Raw genomic sequence first — 20,750 nt, 5'->3', positions numbered from 1 at the left:
ATTATGCTGTAAAAAGTGCCTTATATTTATGTGCTAAAATAGTTTTGGAAAGGAAAGGTAGTAAGGTCCTTCATGCCTACCAGAGTAGATCCAAGGTCTTGAATCCTTTAATGGCTTCAGCCCAACTCTTAGCTGCATTCCATCTTCCCATTAAGAACATATAACTTAGAAGCGATGGATTATGATAGATTATGTATAATGTTTAATAATGAATCTGTGCTTCAGAAAGAGAAATATCAATATTAACCAAAGCACCTAGTATATCTCATAACTTATATAATAAAGCCTCAGGTTTCCCCACACCTTTAATGTATAAATCACTGTGTACCATCCAGCCTCTGCCAGCTGTGAGGGAGGACCAAGGAATTTCAGGTTAGATCTTCAATCAGGAGAAGAAAAACTATCCAGAGTGAAATCGTAGCATGGATTTTTCCGCACTACATTAGCATGCGAGCAGCTGAAGCACTATCAACTATGGGCCATGTATCCAGAAATAACATATTCAGAACGCAGGTTTCACAGTCAATAGACTTTTCTATAGGAGTTTCATGTGAAAAATGAACTCTTCATTTTTTTTTCAGATAGGGTGTTTGAAAACATAGCTTTAGTCCTGCACACGAGTCTATAGACAGCCTTTAAATTAATTTTTAAAACAGCATGCAAAGTAATGGGTTTGGAGGCTGGAGAGATGACTCAGTGGTGAAGAGCAGTTGTTTCTGTACAGGCCCCGAGTTTGGTACCCAACACCCACACCAGTTGGCTCCATTGTTCTTTTCTGGCCTCTGCAGACACTGCGCTCATCTGCCCACACTCCTCCACACCCAGGCACATAACTAAAACTGTAAACCTTTAAAAGTCACCCAATAACAGAGTAATGGGTTTCATTGTGGCATTTCAAGCATGCGTTGCATTATATATAGTTCTAGTCTGTTCTCTTCCCTCAACTTCCTCCCCCATTCCCATGTCTTCTTCCTGCTGTCCCCCTTCCTCTCTGCAAGTTGCTGTCACGTCAAATGTTCCTCCATTCTTTCTGCTGCTTCCCTTGTAAGGTCTGTCCTTCCCCCTCTCATAATCTTTATTTCTAATTTAATTACACACATACACACACACACACACGTCAAGGAAGTGAAAGATCTCTATGCTAAAAACGTTAAGAGAAAAAAAAAAACAAGAAACCACTAGAAAATTAAAAGACTTCACATGCTCCTGTATTGACAGAATTAACGCGAAATGCCTCATCACTAAAGTGATCTACAGATTCAATCCAGTTCCTATAAAAAAAATGTCAAGATCTAGAAAAAGCAATTCCAAAATTCACACAGAAGCACCTAAGACCCAGAACATGAGATGCGATCCGCAGAGGAAACAGCCATGTTGGCGTGTCACACGCTGTGCCTGAAATTGTGCCACAAAGCCACATTGACAAAAACAATGTGGTACCGGCACACAGAGAGGCCCAGCTATACTTATGTACTTACGTGACTCTCAACAAACGTGTCTTCATATTTTGGATCAATGACTGCCTCATCTGCATCACGTCTTCATAGAAGAGGCTGCACTTTGCTTCACTAAACCCACACAAACATGGCTACAAGTTACATGTATGCATGAGATGAGGGAAAGTGAACACATCCATGTAAAATGCTCTCTGAGTCCATTCTTACTTGAAAAGGACTACCCCAGGACCAGTAAAGGCAAGGCTTCCACAGACACATAGTATTTCTTCTAACTGTGGGAACATTGATTTCCTGCGTTTTGTAGTAAAACACATGTTGATAGATATGAAATGTTGGCTTTTTGGAAATCAGAGGAGTTTTCCACTGACTCCATAAGCCCCAAACTCACTTTGAAAGTTGGCTTATAGAATCTGCCACATGAGGTCAAGAAGTGCTACCATGTTCAAATGCTACCATGTTCAAAGGACCGGACATGTGAACCACTGAGGCCCAGGCTTCTGGAACTGGGCAAGGGCATCCTGTGGAAACATTTAAGAGACAGAGATGTAGACTTATAGCTTAGCGATGGTTGCGGTGAATTTCCATGCACATGTGCACACAGGTGAATGCCAGATGCCAACCTCAGTTATCTCCTTTCGGGCACCATCACTGTGGTTTTTAAAACAGGGTCTGTCATTTCTCTACAACTCATCAGCAAGATTTGGTGATCTGTCGCCATCTCCCCAGATGTAGGACTACAAACGAAGGTCACCACAACTGACTTTATTTCTTTAAACATGGGTTCTGGGAGTTGGACTCAGGACCTCATTTATCCAGCAAACCATCTTCCCATCTCTCCCACAAGGAATTGTATTTCACATGGCAAATTGATGAAATAAGCTAATGTCACCAGAATAAACATTTCAATGTTTTGAAATTTGCGTGTGTGATTTTCAGTGAGTAGACACGAATCTGTAGTATTTATCTCTCATGTCTGTTTGTTCAGGAATACATGGATTCAAACAAATGCATTGAACACCTGCTGGCACAACTCAGGGAGCAGCACAGAAGCCTCTGGCGGTGAGTTAATTCAGACTCCAATCTTTCCTGACTCAGGTAGCAACCTCCACAGCTTTGGAACTTAAAAAAAAATGTGTCATTTGTACAGGGATGGGTTTTGAACCCAGTTCTTGGGCATTCAAGGCAAGAATTTTAACTTGTATGCTTAATCCTTGTGACTGGCTTTGATCATGGATCAGGGAATTTGATTAGATGCATCTCCATCTATTTAGTTCCAGAACTACCTTTGTGCTCAAGCCCAGCTTTCTAAACTTAGTCGCAGTCTCAGGAGGGTTCCCATTGCGTAAATGGTTGGAAACGGGACAGGTTCCCGAATGTTCAGTGGCCAGAAATGGAGTCAGTGTGAAGTGGGCGATGGTTTCCTGGCCTTTCTGGCAGCGGGCCCCTCTGCTGCAGACTTTGTTCTGAGTACACTGCAGACTTCCCAGTGTGCCATGCTAAGCGGTGCTACCTGTGCCACGGGTCAGGTCCAAGAGCAGTGTGTGTTACAAGTTTTGGTGTCTCTACTGTACATTACATTTTATGATCTTAGAGAAACATGGTGGGTTTTTTTTTCCTGTTCTCAAAGAACAAAAATGCTTAATATTTTCCTATTTCCACAGCATGGGAGCAGCAAATTAATATACATTTAGACTGTATCATGTTAGAATGTCGGATTTTTAGATTGCTGTTTAAGTTGCTAACTTAAACATAAAATAATCTGCTAGATGGATTTTGGCATGTGACTTGGACAGAAATCTCAGCAGTTTCTGTAATAGCCCTAGACATACTTCTGCCGTTCTACGCTGTGTATTTATATGAATATATAATGCTATTTACACAGTTGACAGTTATGAAAATAAAGTATCACTGATTTCAAAGAATGTTGAAGAGGCTTCTTTCTCACAGGGTCAGTTATTCAGCCAAGGTTTAATTGCTTGTGTAAAATACACATCCATCTCATGTTTGCAAATATACTTTAATCTTTAATAAATGATAAAATTATACATCTACTGTGTTGTATAAAATTAGCTTTAAAGTAAATCTATGATTTATTATTAGTAGATGTTTGATTTGGATACCAAATTTATATACCTGTGTATGTAGAGTATATAAACATTTTGACAGTTTAAAGAGGCCACAAAAACAAAATGATGGAAATACATTGTATAAATTTAAAAAGAAATTTTACAAGAATATATTAAAATATTTTACATTTAAAATGAAGCCCTAACTTAGAGAATGGCATTTTACAATTAAAGAAAAGGGACAGTTGAGAATCAGTGCTCAGGTCTAGGATTTGCCCAGAGCGAGCAGGTGCGAGTGCCACATGGCAAACTTGTCAGCAAGTAGTCATATTTATCTACCAACCTTCCTAGCCAGAGATCATTGAAGATTTCCTTCTATAAGAGCTGGTCAGGTTTCTGCTTCTTCTCTTGAGATTTATCCTGGAAGGCTTCTATGCAGTGTGTTTGTTTATGCTGACATTGTGTTTTATGTGGCAGGCTCTGACTCTAGGTTTGGGAAGTAGTCTGAGACATGTGTCAAGAATCTGGAAGGGAAATTGGTGATATGTATTTGAACCTCCCAAGTCAGTCAGTCATTCCTGGGTCCCCTGGGAATAGACTGGAAAGATGGCTGTGATGTCATGAGTTAGTTTTTTTTAGGGTCCTATGAGTGTGTTCTTTGCAGTTGCCACGATGATGTTTGGATTCCTCTTCTTATGATGTCAGTAGCTTCTGAAACTTGAAATACATTTGCTAGTTCATACATCTTGCATGCAACATGAGGATTGTCCTGTCTACTGCCCTTGTCCCAAGAAGGAAGGGGAATGCATGCGTATATGCATGTTTTGCTTGCACATGCATGGTTGTGCATGTGGAATTCTAAGGTTGGTGTTAGGAAGCATTCTCATTGCTCTTTCACAGACTCTTTTTGAGACACAGTCTTTCAGGCAGCCCCAGAACTTGTGGCTATGACCTGTGCCATTCAACAGCTTGCTGTGGGGATTCTCTCTCTAGGCTGGAATTACAGGCTGACTGCTACACCCACTGGCATTTACATGGCCTTTCTGGAGATCTAAACGATCTAAACTCTGTTCCTCATTCTTGTACAGCAAACACTAGCCATCGGATCGTGCCTTCAGTCCACCAGTCATTTGTTTATTAGCTACTATATTAACAAGATTTGTTTTGGGGAACTATAACCTTCATAATCATTTGTTTTCTGCTTGGTTTTGATAAGCTAGAGCATAAATAAAACTAGCAACTGTGTACGTAGCTGTGAATTTTAAGTTGTATTTTTCTATAGATCTATTCAAAAGCATATTTTAAAACTGACATGTGTAAAATTACATTTACTCTCCTTGTATAGAATATTCCCTTTGCTCTGTCTTTCAAGAGAAAAATACACAGCAACAATAATGGCTGCCTTCTGATAAAAGGAAATTTTGAGTTTAATTTGGACAGTTAGTATTAAAATGTATCGTGTATACATCACTGTGGAGGAGTGTGGTTTGCTCTCTCTTTGAACCAGTAACAGCGTGGGAAAGGGGTAGCTAACAAAAATCATTGGTCTTCGATATGGCTGAGTTAACATGCGTTTCAAGCATGCTAGGAGAGCGGAGTTTTGTGTGCACACTTTTCTGTGTTGTTCTTTTCGGAGCAGTAAAGCCTCAGGTATGATGTCAGAGGGTTCAATAATCCCCTTCTATCTGAGTAACAACGGAGGGTTAAAGAAATGGCATTTAAATGTCCAGAGTGACTGCCAGTGAGGAAATGGGGAAGGTTATAATGAAAAAGATGAAGACCAAGAATAGAAATCTTCACTCTATACTAAATCATGAGATTACAGTTGATTTTGTTTTTCAAACCAACCCTGACTTGAACGGGGGAGGGTTCTTTATGGTCTATGGAGACATCAGAACTTTGAAGAACCCAAGAGTGTCAGGGATTGGTCCTTTCTGGTGATGATCAGCTTTTGTGAATACTTTACTCATAATTCACATAGACACCATGCTGTATGGAGGATCTTGAGAATAACCTTGTGTCGTGTACCAGAACTTAACTAGAGTGTCTGAAATTAGACTAGTTCTCCTGAGTCGTAGACTGGTCATGTATTTATTGTTCCAATGATTGGTGACTGTTACAATTATCATGGCCCCTTTATTTTGGCTTCTCACATTACCCGATATATTAAAATTGTATGTAAGTATGTTATAATTTTAGAGTCAGGTACTTCAATATATTTAACTGGAGATTTCCAGGCCAGTGAAAAACTCTTTCTCAGTCAGCGAGCTGAAGGGCCTCCATGGAATGGACACTTAATGTTTATGGCCTTAACGTGTATGTATTTGCATGTGCACACATAAACATTTACACAGGCATATATACTCACAGAAAAATATTTTTAATTAGTTTCCTTAGCTATACTAGTATTTAAGTTTTACTTGTTTCTTAACCATCTGCAATGACATGAAAATGTATTGTAATCATACTCAAGGTAGCTAGGTTATTTTGGGAGCCTGCTTGGTATATTATAGAAATAGTCATATCATCTATCTTTGAGATGTGGAATCATAAGGGAATTTATGGAGCTCAGGTACAACCATCCAACAATAGCAGACATTTAGGTTCAATCTCTTTGATACCAGCAAATTCTTTTTTTAAATGTATATATTTATGGATTTATATAAAGAAATGGGTGGAATCAGAATCTCAAACTAAATCTAAACTCTCTTAAATTATAATGAAGTCTTTTTTCTCCTCTGTACCTTCCTACTTGACCTTAAGCAAATGGATGGGGCGTGGAGGAATTGCTCAGCAGTTAGAAGCACTCGCTGCTTGTGCAGAGGACCTGGATTAGGCTCCCTGCACCCTTTTTGGGCACCACACAAGTGCCTCTAATTCCAGCTTCAGGAGCTCCAGCCTCCTTTCTGGCCTCTGTGCTTTCCGTATTCATTGCACTTATGTGTAAGCATCATCCTCGCATATACCAAATTAAAAATAAAATCTTAAAAACACCCACATGGCATGTATATTAGTCAATGTCAAATCACATCTTGATTTCCTGTGCCTGAATTTGTTCTGATATGGAAAGTTAACATTACGATGAAAGCATTTTTTTTGTATATGATGATTTTTATAACCTCTACTGTTTCTGAGTTGGCTAAATATCTTTGATTGACAAGAAAGATCACGAGAAATAATAGTGGAAAATATCTCCAACATTTGATTAAAATCTTTATCCATTTGTAGCCTCAAGTTAAGAGTTTAGAATTCATAGACAGTTAGAAACTACAAATTGAACTCATGAATATTCATGGCATGAAATTATTCTTTCATTCCACATGTGAAACATGCACAGCACAGAGGCAGTGGCGTAGTTTCACTGCTATGGAAAGAGGAGGAGACTAAAGGATGGGAGACCTTTTGTCCTAGCCTGTCATAACTAGCACATGAATAATACTCAGACTGAGCCCCTTTATCTATAGAAAGAAGCTATCACTATAGCTAGCATTCTAGCTTTCTGTGACAACCAACACCATGACCAGAAGCAACTTAGAAGAGGAAATAGCTTATTTGACTTACTCTCACATCACTGAGGGATGTAAGGGCAGGAACTCAAACAGAAACTTGAAGCAGAGATCACAAAGGAACACTGTGGGTTGACTCACTTGCAAACTCATGCTTAGCCAGCTTTCTTATACCCAGGGCTACCTGCTTAGGGAATGGTGTTGCCCATAGTAGCAGTCAAGACAACTCCCCACAGAAATTCACATGGGCCAGCTAATCTGGTGCAGGTAATTCCTCAATCTCAAGACATGCCTCTTATTTTTGTCTAGGCTGTGTCAAGTTGTTGACAAGTAAAGGTCACTAAGACAACTACTGTTTCAGAGTTCAAAGCATCAAGAATACATGAATTGTGTGTTGTGTAGTATATTGTATTTATGAAAATATATACTTAACAAATATCTTTTATTCTAACCATTTGATAATCCTAAATACTGTGTGATGATACTATATAATATGGGTCATACAAAACCTTGAAGAGTTTACTAGAAATAACTAAACAAAAACCATTTAAGAGGTTTCCAGTAACTCACCAGATAATGTTTAAGGTATTCCCTTTGGATATTATAAGCACAATTGAGACACTTTAAATCTACTGTAATATGAGAAGTCCAGGCTGAAGAAATGCTTGCTACACGAGCAGAAGAACCTGAGTTTGATCCCTACCACCTACATAAAAGCAGGGACATGGAGGTGTTCTTGTGATCCTAGTGCTGAGGTGGTGGAGGTGGGTGGGCCTGTGGAGTTCACTGAGGTCCTCTTTCCAGTGAGTGATCACACCTCAAAATTCCAGGTGGACAGCGCCTAAAGAATGACCTGTGAGGATGACCTCCAGTGTGCTCTCTCTCTCTCTCTCTCTCTCTCTCTCTCTCTCTCTCTCTCTCTCTCTCTCTCACACACACACACACACACACACACACACACACACACACACACACACGAGGTTTGTACGACCATCATAAGACAACCGTATTTGGAGAGGGCCAGGGCATCCCCCCATAGACTTAAGTTCATCAAGCATGCTGGTTAGTTTTTTGTCAACTTGACACCAATAAGTGTCACCTTGTAGGAGGAAATCTCAAGTGAGAAATTGCTTCCATCAGATTGGCCTGTGGGCATGCTTATAGGGTATTTTTTAATTGCTAATTGATGTGAGACGGCCACAACCACTATGGACAGGCCACCACTGTGTATTTGGGGCTAGAGATAAATAGAAGAATGTGAGCCTAGAAGCAATGCAGAAAGCAGCACCCCTACTTAGTCTCTGCTTCTGTCCCTGCCTGCAGCTCCTGCTTTGAGTTTCCTGTCCTGACTTCCCTCAGTGATGGACCACATGAAAGTGTAAACTGGATAAGCTCTTTGGTCCGCACGTTGATTTGGTCCATGTTTTTCACAGCAGAGAAAACACACTAGGACACCAAATTCATAATCACTTAAGTATTTCAACAAATGGCCACTGATGCTAGATACTTCCTTATCATAGGGATAAGGTTGTCATCAGCATGTCATGGCGTTTAAGATAATCCTGGACCATTACTCAATACCTGTCAGGAACACACATATTGTGACAACCCAGAATATCTGCAGATGTTTTCCCAGTGTTTACCTGAGGACATTAATACCTCATTCCGCTGTAGAGAACCAGTGTTTTAAATAATCCTGCATGGAAACATTGTCCTAAGTATAGACCCAGAAGCACCAACACCCTGGGTCACTACAGATATTTCAAGAAAATATGCCGTGTCCAATTAAATTAAGAAAACACTAGGTGGCACCTACTTGTAAACTTGGCAATTGCCGAGCTCCTCAGGGCACTAGCATTGATCATGTGTTATGCATATATAAAGGCCAAAGCAACTGACAAAGATACTCCCTGCCAACCTCAAGCCTCCATGAATGAGCGCACCCACATCCACATGTAACTATGCTTTTAAGAAGCATCCCTCAGGAAATGGTTTATATATGGTATAGAGTCTTGATACCCAACAACACATAAAACTTGGATCACCTTCCACATTTTTCACGCGGATAATAATGGGCTAGAAGACTTGATAGTGAGGCATAATGACAGTGTGAGACGGAGATGTCTATATTGTTGACAAGAGAAAGGGTGCTTCAAGAAAGCCAGAGCCAAGCTCGCTCCTGCTCTCTCCATCTGTCTCTCTGTCTCTGTGTGTGTATGAGAGAGAGAGAGAGAGAGAGAGAGAGAGAGAGAGAGAGAGAGAGAGGGAGAGGGAGAGGGAGAGGGAGAGAGAGAGAGAGAGAGAGAGAGAGAGAGAGAGAGAGAGAGAGAGAGAGAAGGCAAAAGGACATCTCAACTGGTATTCCTTATGTGCTGTCAACCTTGTTTTTTTCAGACCGTCTCTCTCACTGGCTTGGAACTCCTCAATTGGACTGGGCTGTTAAGTCAGTGAGCTACCGGGACCCACTGGTCCCCATTTCCGTAGTGCCGAGGATGCAGATGCATACCACCATGCCTGGCTTTTTATCACAGGTTCCTCTGGTGCAGACCTGGCTTCTCATACTTGAATGGGAAATAGTTTACTGAGTGAGTCATCTTCTCAGACTGAAACTCTAGGGTGTTTTGTTTCACTTTGTTTCCCACCCCCACTTTTCCGAAGGGCAGCTGAAGCCTCGATAACTAATTCCAAGAATCTATAAAGTATTGATCACGAACTGTTTGCCTTGGGAAAGCACTTAACTTCTGCTTCCCAGGGGGAATGGTTCCTGCACTGCCAGACAGACTGAAGCACTTAATTGAACATGTATAACCTGTTAGAAGAAGAAGAACCCGGAGGCTCCTCCCTTCTAGCCATCAAAGGATTTTAACAAAATTCTTGAAAAATAGAAGTTCTCCTTTGCTCTTTGGTTTATTGGTTTATCTGTGATCCCCACTCTAAAAGAAAAGAATATTTAGAATTAATATAACTTGCTTTCATTTTCTGGATTTCCCAAGGGAAATGAAGACTGAAATAGCATGACCCTCTTCCCAGATATTCATCCATGCTCTCTGCGACAGTGATGTTGTTTTACATTTTCTGGTAGAATTTTTGGCATCCATGCCTCTAAAGAAGTTACTTCCAGAAAGAATTTGTTCCCTAACTGGGGCAGAATTCACTTTTAGATCATCTCAGTGGGGAAAGGTAGGGCTGTTAAACTCCATGACCTGAGTTCCATTTCTGGAACCCACAGGAGAAGGAGAGCCCTGGTTTTCATAATTTGTCCTCAGACCTTCACAGATACAGAATGGTACATACATACAGACTATGTGAAAATGGTTTTTGAAAGCTTTTGCATTTATTTAGTTTTTTGTATATGTGTTTCTGCCTCTATGTCTAAAATAATATTAAAATTGCCTGTTGGAAGCCATGAGGTGAAGGATCTTTGTAATGACATGTCAAACTTGTACTTGGAAAGCAGAGGTACAGACAAGAGTTAATCACGTTTAGCATCAGGCTCTGACTGTCCCAGAGTCTGAGATTTTCATCCCATGTATCTTGGCTCTCGGGATATTATTCAACGTCTTCAAGAGTTAGTGTGCCTCTTTCCTCATGGGGTTAATGGATGCAGACTAAGGAGATATGAGTATTAAATGCCTTGCCTCTGCTCTAATCATAGACCTCCACCGGGGAGGGGGATTTTAATTGGCAACATGCAAACTTGATCTCCACATGAATCCTTAACAGTGGACAGAGAATAAATAGAACTGTGGTTTGTTTAAATCCCTTCTGGAGATAAAGAGGCTCTCTCTGGGGGGTTAGATGTAGAGCAGAGTCAGAACCCCAAGCTCTTTAAGGGCAAAGAAAGTAAACAGTACCTTATGGCAACTCTGTAACACCTCCTAGATTCCCTCCCTGAAGCAACAGGAAACCAGGGTAGTGAGTTATCTATTGCTTCTCCTCCTCTAACCCCCTGTGCTAAATTTCTAAATCATAGCTATGTTCTCAACAAAGTGCAAGATCCATGCCTCCCCCTGGACAGCCATCAATGCCATTCCCCCAATTACCCACCAGGGATTGTTTTGAGAGAGTCAGACAATTATAGTCTCCAACCAAGATAAGAGTCTGGCCTCTAAGCCACACCTTCTGCCCAGCACAAAGGATAACAAAGCCCGGCATTGGCTCATGCTTCAATAATTCTGTCTGCCCTGGACCATCCTAAAGAAGTGACAGGTTAAGTTGTACAGCAAGGGATTAGGATTACTTAACGTCCACTACAAAACCTACTGTAAGGCGTGAGGGCATATTCTGCCATCATGTTTCTGAAGCCACGTAGGGAGACCTGCCTTCCCGGGTTCCTAGCAGACTTTATTTGGGTGATTTGTGTGTGGCCGCTTCTTGTTTGTTTATGGGGTGCCTACTGTTTGAACAAAGGTCATCTAGGGCCAAGAAACCATTTGAGAGGTAAACTATACCGAGGATGATGGGAAAGTCAGATCTAGTTTTATTTGTTTTCATCCAATGAGGCACATTATAGACAGAATTGCTGGATTAACCTATGGAAGTAGGAATGTGCCTTCTACTGTAACTAGGAAAATACTCCTACTTCAGCGATGGATGTTAGGTACCCAAAAGACTATGTGGAAATACACTGCAGGAAAGGATCACAGATGACTCAAAGGTTGTACTGCTGGGGGTTGGAGAGAGGAATCAGCTAGTAAAGAACTTGCCACTCCAGTATGAGGACCTTGGCTCCGTCCCTGAAACCCACATGAAAAGACTAGGTTTGGCAGCAACATGCCCTCGTATTTCCACTGCCGACCAGGCAGAGACAGGTGGGTCTCTGGGGCTCAGTGACCAGCCAGCCTAAACCACATGGTGAGTTTCAGCCAGAAAGAAGAAGGCTTGTCCCCCCAAACAAGGTGGAGTTTGTATTTTAATTTCAACACACAGACACACACACACACACACACACACACACACACACACACACACATTACACCGTGTAAATGTACATTCACACGTACATATACACACAAGGAAAATACATCTACTTTAAATAAATTTATATTCTTCAGAAAGAGTCTCAGTTACCTCAAACTCTGAAGTGATAGGGTTGGGACCCAGGAGATACGTGTAACCATATCACCAATCTGAAGGCACTTATTCTGCTCTAGTTATGCTTAGACCCACACTTACCAATGTAACAGCTAAAGACCCAATGTAATTTGTTTGAAATTAAAGAGCCCCAAGGAAAAGGCATCTTGTAGATTTATATGGGAAAACAAAGATTACAAACATTCCCCGTGCAGTCGAAAGAAACCCTCCAAGCAGGATGGCCCTGTTGATATAAATGCATTGACAAGCTCCACAGTGTGCACGCAGTAAAAGATGATAAAGTGTCCCTTTTAATTTAGAAAGAGACACGAAATGGGTAAATTAGAATGGATTTTTGTTTAATTTTAATGAAAAGTTCACAATTGTTGGTTTTATTTTATTGTTATTATTTCTTTTGCTCATGAATATAGGAGTGATATTTTTTTTTAAAAAAAAATACTGTTAAGATCTAGTTGTGCATATTCCTGTGTAGGCTACATGACCTTGGAAGGAGTCACTTTGGTGTGGGGGGTGTATAAGAGGGCTGTGTCCAGGGGTCCTCAGGTGTGTGTGCACACATGGAGACTATCAGTTGACAGTGGGTGTTTTATTAGTAGGCTTCCATCGGTTTTATTGAGACTGGGTCTCACTAAATCTGAAGTTTGCTGCTTAGGCTAGACTGGCTAGTCCTAGAACCCCAGGAATCCCCCTGTCTCTGCATTCAGGGGCTGGAGACACAGGTGCATGCTCCTCCATGCTCAGCTTTCACATGAACACTGTGGATTCTAAGTCAGGTTCTTCAACTTGTACTGCAAGCACTTTCCCCCACTCAGTCAACCCCTCGCCCTAAGGGAAGGAAGCTTTCTTTCCTTCCGTTTGTCCAGAGCTTTTCCATGCACAGAGACCCGAGACAATTGTTTTGGTTTTCACTTTTACCCGAGGATCTAGGAGAGGTGTATTTGAATCTCTCAGGAAGAGAAAGTGCAAAACAGAATTCCTTTCCTCCAGAGATTGTACTGTGCCCCAGTGTACAGCTTGACCTCATAAATAACCCTGGAGAAATGATCTGGGTCAAAGATCACAAAGAAGTGAGTCCATTTGCTCAGTTGTTGATAGAGGACACTTAAGGTGTCAGAGCAGAAGCTTCTAGATCGACTGGAGGGTTGGTTTAGGTTACAAAGTGTGGCTGAATTCATGGACCAATACCACCCAAGGTGCTTTATGTGGACCCACACCTGCTTTCTTCTCAAGCAACACTTTGTCCAGATACCCAATAATGGCACGTCATAAACGTGGACTCCAGCATGTGATGTGCTGCCTGAATTATCAAGAATCTTGCAGGCTCCAGCCCTGAGCTTAGTAATCATCGCATTGTAATACAGTGGTAAGGGATCTTACAGAACCCTCAGACAAATCAAAACAGTTTAGAAGTGTTAATCTATTTTTATATTTTTTTGCCAGTCACCTGGATAGGTCAGTAGAAGCCAAAGAGAAACTTGAGATACAGAAAACCACTAAGCGTTGGCAGTGGCAGTTTCCTCTCTTGAAAGCAGCTTCTGTGTTCATAAGCCTCCCTGGTTTGAAATTCTGACTCCCTGGCTGTCTCTTGGCCTGAGCATTCCAGGGGAAATCAAACAGCACTGTAGCCAGCAGTGGGCTACAGAGTGAGGTCAGAGTCCTGCGCCACCTTAAAGGTTTTCCAGGAAACCTTTGTAATGAACAATGTTTAAGCTTGTACAGGATCTTTGAGCACAGCATGGTACAACAAAAGTCAGTCTCTGGACATAACAAGCAGTCATACTGAGGTTAAGTCCCTATGCAGGGAGACTGCACTGTCTGATACTGAGCCTTCTGTGTCTTCTAGAAGTTGAGACTCACTGGCTAATCGGAAGCCTATGTTTTAACCTAGACCAATTCTCTTGCATTATTTGATTCGATGGAGTGAGGGTCTGGAGAGGTGGCTCAGTGAATAGGGTGTTTGTCTATTCTGCACAGAGGTCCTGGGGTCTAGTTCCAGCACCTCATAGACTGACAGACGGATGTCTGCCTGCAATCCCACAGGACACAAAGGCCAGAGGACTGCAAGTTCAAGATAAGTCTTAGCTATCCAGTGAGTTTCAAGCCATTCTTGGTGGAACGGGTCCTGTGTCGAGAGAATAAAGGGAGAGGAAGAAATAAACGTGAGTGGAGTGAGCTGCAGGAGATGAGAGGGAAATTCTTTGATGTCACGAATGAGTGCCAAGTTCCCAATTTGGTACACACACACACACACACACACACACACACACACAGTAATGTGTTTGCTTTAGGAAACATTGGCTTCAAGATATTGTTTAAAGCGTATTCAAAGCCATGCCTAGCTGAAATATGCCTTTCTCCCCTTCAGCTGTTTCATGTTTCTATTTCCAGAAAAAAACGGAAATGGGTGACCTTGGAAAATCACCTGATACCTACGGATGTCCCCTGATGAGACCTGTGTTCCTACATGACTGCTTACGTCTGAGTGTGTGTGTGTGTGTGTGTGTGTGTGTGTGTATGTATGTATGTATGAGAGTGTGTGTGGTCACAGGTTCACATGTGACAGCTAGAGGACAGTATCAGGTGTTTCCACCAGTACTCCCACACTACATCTATTTTTTTGAGACAAAATCTCTCATTGTACTTGGACTTAGACGGTTGACTTGCAAACCATAGTAGTCCCACTTGCATGCCGTCCAGTGCTAGGTTACAGGTGCGTGTGCCTATGCTTGGCTTTCATGTGGGTCGTGGGGATCTAAATTCAGGTCTTCCTGCTCCTACAGTAGTCTCATTGCAGAGCCTTCTCTCCAGCCCTAAGTCCTTCAGGTCTTTCTAACGTCTCACAAGATTAACTTATCAAAGAAATTTTTGGGGGATTTCTAGCAGAAGCAAACATTTTCAGAGCAGGATGAGGTGGCCCTGAGAATCTTAACTTTCTCTTTTTAACTGTGCTCTCTTCACCCTGCCCTCCTCCAGTTCACTCACTTTTTGCATTCTCACATCCTTTCTTACTGGTCTCCATACTGGAAATCAGCGAGTCCCAGCCATCCTTCAAAGATCACCCCAAGTTCCTTGACCCCATGTCTTATATGGGCTCTCAACCTCGAGATTATATCCTGCGTGTGTGTGTGTGTGTGTGTGTGTGTGTGTGTGTATGTATGTGTGTGTGTGTTATAAATGTATATCACATACATATGTGGAGAGACATATCTTTTCAAAACTCCAGAATGAAATTATCCCATATACCTTAGCTTGGATTTGGCAAATATTATTAGCACCTGGTCTTACTTTTCCGTTACATGAAGCAACGACCAATAACATGCAACAGGTGTTCAGGTCACATCTCATACACTATGTGACCTTTTCTTTGAAATGGAAATGGTGAGTATTATGTGGTATGCTCACTGTTTAGATTGTATCGGGGTTATTTATTTCTGTTATCTGTTCTGGACCCTGCAAACTTGAGAGCCTGCAGTTTGCCAACCAAGCTTGGCTGACTGCCTACTTAGCCCATGGACCTGCCTGTCTCTGCTCCACATCAATGACATTACAGGCATGCACTCTCATGCCTAGTTTATTATTATAATTATTTGTTTTTATTACATGACTGCTGGAGACTGGACTCATGTTCTTATGCTTGCCATATAACCATGGTCCCAGACTAACTTAACCTGTAGTGTCAGTTTTGAAGGGGAGAAAGGACAGCACTAAGTAAGTTATAACTTGATGACAGGATCTGAAGTGGGGTTTCAACATATTACCATTTACCATAGAGAAGGACATCCTTGAGGGAGGACTGTCAAAGGGAAACCTGAGTGATTGCCTTTGGGTCAGCATAGAAGGGAGTCCCTATGGCCTTCATGCATAGAAGGGAGTCCGTATGATCCTCCTCCTACTGCTGGTTGGGGAGATGCTTCAGGGAAAGAGTGCTAGCTGTTCATATGGTGTATTCACATTCGGTGGCTCATAGCTTTTTGTAACTCTAGATCTCGCATCCTCTTCTGGCTTCTATGGACATGCTCACACAGATTCTCTCTCTCTCTCTCTCTCTCTCTCTCTCTCTCTCTCTCTCTCTCTCTCACACACACACACACACACACAATAATAAAAGTAAATCTTAAAAACCCAGCAACCTGTTTTTTTACCCCCTAATGCTGCCATAAAAAACTATGTGTATATCTGTTCTATTTTACTCATACCATCCTCCCTCTCTTCCCCCTCTATTCCTCCTCTGTGTGTGTGTGTGTGTACATATGTGTGTATGTACACATGTGTGTGCTAACATATCAGAAGTTCATGCTAGCTGTCTTCTGAAGTAATTTTTGAGATAGTCTCTCATTGAAGCTGTAGCTCATTGATTCTGTTAGGCACCTGGCTACCTCTAGGAGTTCTCCTGGTTCTGCTTCCTTGGTGCCGATTACAGGCATGCATGCTCCACCTGGCTTTTAAATATGGTTCCAGGCAGATCACACATCTGCATGCTTACCCTGCAAGCATTTCCAAGCAGAGTCATCTCACCAGGCCTTCAGAACACTTTAACCCAAGACGTTTAATATTTTCCTCCATCTTCAGTTTCCAAAGGCCTCTGAGTTCTGTCACACAACTTACCCGCCTGACCCCACTTAATGATGTCCACCGACTGACAACTCTGATTCCTCAGTTTCCTTTTCCTGTTGTTATGGTGTTGCTCTGGCACTTGGGATCATCCGAGGGCTTCCCATGTGCTGCAAAGACAAACACCTTACCACTGGGCTTCACGCTAGCTCTGGTTCCAGTCTTAGTATCCGTGGTTGTAATATAAGTATGATAGATTTCCTTATGAACAGATTACATGTCCACTTTTAGCCATCCTGGGCGATAGGCTTGTTTTTCTAACTTTATGAGTCTTCCCTCAGTGGTACTAATTGTTAATAGCCTATAGGCAAAATACCTAAGATTCCAGCGTGAGTCACACATATCCAATTACTCTCTTGTGGACTCCAAGAATATAAATCATTATTTCAAGAAAGGGCAGGGGGTGTTTTAAATTTAGAAAAATCCATTTCCCCCACTAACCCTCCTTGTAAATTGCCTGCTTCTTTTTTTACCCTTTCAGGGCTTCTTCTCTCTAAAGCCAAGGATTTACTTTGTGGGTAAGAGTTCACCTCGGAATTAATATTAACACGGGGATGGGCACGCTTTGTGTCGCTAGAACTTGGTTGGACAAATTCTCTGGCCTTCCGGGGGGGGTGGGTGATGAGGGGGTAATAAGTCTTAGAATGTTACTGAAAGGAACAGTTGCTAACTGAGCATTTCCTGGCCCAGTGTTCAGGAATCTCAGGATGGTGAGTGCTAGGCGATGCTTCTAACACAGGATGTGTCTAGAGCCCGGCTTGGGAGAACGGAAGACTGTGCTGAAGGCAGAGGGTAGAGCTGGGCCTTTTTAGCTGTGTACGATTGTAATTTGCTTTGAAATTCTTCCAGTTTCCACAGTGAAGGGTCAGACATTTTATAAAACAAGACATGCCTAGAGGAAGCCATGAATTCAGAAACTCTGGTTCTTTTAAAAACAAAATCAAATTCCACTGCCTTTTCCTTGTGTCCCCATCCCCAATCCACAGGAAGTTTATTTCTGGCACATTAATTACATTATTTATGGAGAAGGTTTATTTTTTTCCCTGACTCTGGTAACTCACCACTGTACTATAGAAATCAGCCACCCCCAACCCCAGCTCAGAAGCAGGGGGTTTTCTTTGTCCATCTAATTATGACGTCAGCATTTGAAAATAATGTTCATAACTGGCTTACAGTTAAACATGACTTCAGCTTTCCTTCTGAGCCAGAGCGATGGCTCAGTGGCTAACAGCACGCAGTACTGTTTCAGAGAACCTGAGCTCAGTTCCCAGCACACATATCTGGCTGATGAAAGCTTGCAACTTCAGCTCCAAGAGACCTAACGTTCTCTTCTGTCTTCATAGGCACCGGTGCACACATCTACACCTGAACTTGAATGTACACACATAAGCCATAAAATATAGCTTCTTAAATATGTTGTAAATTGAAACAGAAGCACATTACTTCCCCCACCCTTTCCTACTTCCAGTTCCTTCCCAGCTGCCTTCCCTTGAGGCTCTCCCATGTTTCCCCACTCTCAAGTTCATAGCCTCTGTTTTGTCATTATGGTTACATACTTATAGATGTATGTGGTAATGTGTATGCACACACACACACACACACACACACACACACACACACACACACACACACACAGCCAATCGGTCTGGTTTTGTTTGTGTGTCTTTGGTTTCAGGGCTAACCTTTCTGCATTTGGTGAAGCAGTTAAGGGGCTCGTCTACTCCCAGTCATTCGTTGCCTGTAGTCTTTTGTCTGGGTGTGGGACGCATGGAATTTTGCTCTCCATGTCAACAGTTCTTTGAGATCGACATTTCTACAGTCTCCTTTACACACCCGTTTCCAGGACAAACTGTTTCACGGCAGACATCCTGGTATTCTGACTCCTACACTCTTTCCTATACTACTTCTTCTGCAAGGTTCTCTGAGACACTGATACAGGAGCAGTGATGTCGATGTATTTTTTTTGAGACTGGGCTCCCCAGGATCTGTTGACCTCTGCGTTGTGTCTAGTTTTAATTTTCTGCGATGTTTTCCATTTGCTGTAAAGAGAGGATTCTTTGATGAGGAGTCATACTAGCCTTATCTGTAGGTGCAAAGATAAGATTTAGAACGCAGAAAGGAATATCTTTTTAAAATCATGCCTTTGTCTTTTTCACGGTGATAAAGGCTATGAGGTAGATACAGTATAGGTGTTTTTTTTTTTCTAGAAAGCATTGTTAGATATTAGAGCACATTAATTAACCAGGGCTGTTGTCAGAGGCAGGTATCCTAATATTTTTCTTTTCTTTTTTCAGGGAGGAAAGCCTTTATTTGGCTTACACTTTGTTTGTTTGTTTTTATTCACATTTTTATTGAATTATTTATATATTTACATTTCAAATGTTATCCCCTTTCCCAGTTTCTTGTCCATAAATCCCCTATCCCCTCCCCCTTCTTCTATGAGGGTGTTCCCTCACCCATCAATCTACCCCTTCCCTCCTTGACATTGCCCTACACTGCATCCGGGGTGGTCAAGCCTTGGCAGAACAAAGGGCTTCTCCTCCCTTCAATGCCCAACAAGGCCATCCTCTGCTACATACTTAGCTGGAGCCATGGGTCTGTCCATGTGTACTCTTTGGATGGTGGTTTAGTCCCTGGGAGCTCTGGTTGGTTGGCATTGTTGTTCTTAGGAGGTTGCAAACCCCTTCAGCTCCTTTAGTTCTCTCTCTAACTCCTCTAAAAAGAACCCAGTTCTCAGTTCAATGACTGCAAGCGTCTGCCCCTTCCTAATATTCTCATAGAGAAGACATTAGCTAAGCTTTGGTAGCAATAGTTGATGGGTTCTTAGCAAGAAAAACATGAAGGAAGGGAGGTCAGCTAAGAAAGTCTGGGAAGATTTGGGTAAGTAGATAACATAACCAGGCTTTTTATACAAGTATTTGTGTCTAATATGAATGCAGTGTGTGTGTGTGTGTGTGTGTGTGTGTGTGTGTGTGTGTGTGTGTGTTCAAGTGAATTTATAGAGTGGAGGTCAGAGGTCAAGGTTGAGTGTTGGGCATCTTCCTCCGCCATTTTCCATTTTATATTTTTGGATCTGGGTCTCTCAATAGCCTAGAGTTTGTCATTTCAGATAAGGTAGTTGGCCAGTGAGCCCCAGAGGTCTGCCTGTCTCCAGCTCCCTGGCTTTTGGAATCTCAGTCCTGTCCTGAGGCCTGAAGCACTTCACTGATATATTGCCAGCCTCCTTCCTGGGTTTTTGATAACCAGATTTAATATAAAGATTGTCTAACACTTCTGAACAAATGAAATAGTTTACTAAGAACATACAGCTAGACATATATATCCCATAATGGACTGGGAACCCTGTGCTACAGACAGAGAAGTGACATAAGCACCTGCCGTAATGCAGTGAGAAGAGAATCTGAAATTGCCATGTTGAAGTTCGCGTGTTGACAGACAAACCACAAAAGCTTTACGGATTCAGGGTGTCTGGGAGGATTCCTGTTTCTCGTCTGAGCATTCGGTGGAGACAAGCTTGCCAACTTCTTTGTGCAGACTTCCTCGTCAGCTTGTAGACACCTGAAGCTACCCCACAGTTAGAACTGAGAAATGTTTCTCATGCCTCGCTGTGAGAACAGGATGTGTTAGAGTTTGCCTGTGTTATTATGTAGCCAAAGCCTGCCTTGGGGGTGTATGATTGCCTCTGCATCCATGTATGGGCCAGAGATTAGCATCATGTAGTTTTCAGTATCGACCTCCATCTTATTTAGTTATTTGTTAATGTACTTTGTTCATTTACTTGTTTTTAAGGCACTGACTAGGACTTGGCATTTTGGCTTGCTGTGTGGTTGATAAGCTCAGGGATCTCTCTAAGTCTGCTGTACCAGTCCTGGAGCTACAAGTTGGCATCCCTGGGCCTGGCTTTTAAATGTGGGTTCTGGGGATCTGAGTTCATGTCCTTCTGCTTGTGTACCAGTTATTTAACTCACTGAGCCATTTCCTCGACCCTGGTGACTTGATTCTCCTTCTCCTCTCCT

General features: G+C 42.0%; 1 protein-coding gene across 5 annotated transcripts in view; it reads left to right on the top strand.

Annotated features, from left to right (window-relative positions):
- Nckap5 (NCK-associated protein 5) overlaps positions 1-20,750 on the top strand; it is a 901,285-nt gene that overhangs the window by 278,776 nt on the left and 601,759 nt on the right. For all 5 annotated transcript variants that reach the window (XM_087581938.1, XM_087581942.1, XM_087581939.1 and 2 more), the window contains one exon: positions 2,443-2,516. In XM_087581938.1, the coding sequence (XP_087438064.1) occupies positions 2,443-2,516 (74 nt within the window). The remainder of the gene's footprint in view (positions 1-2,442; positions 2,517-20,750) is intronic.

This window comes from Rattus norvegicus, chromosome 13 (genome assembly GCF_021556685.1).
Source record: "Rattus norvegicus strain SHRSP/BbbUtx chromosome 13, alternate assembly SHRSP_T2T, whole genome shotgun sequence".
Classification (NCBI taxonomy): domain Eukaryota; kingdom Metazoa; phylum Chordata; class Mammalia; order Rodentia; family Muridae; genus Rattus; species Rattus norvegicus.
The sequence above is the reverse complement of the archived record's forward strand: the minus strand, read 5'-3'. Positions and strand labels throughout refer to the sequence as shown.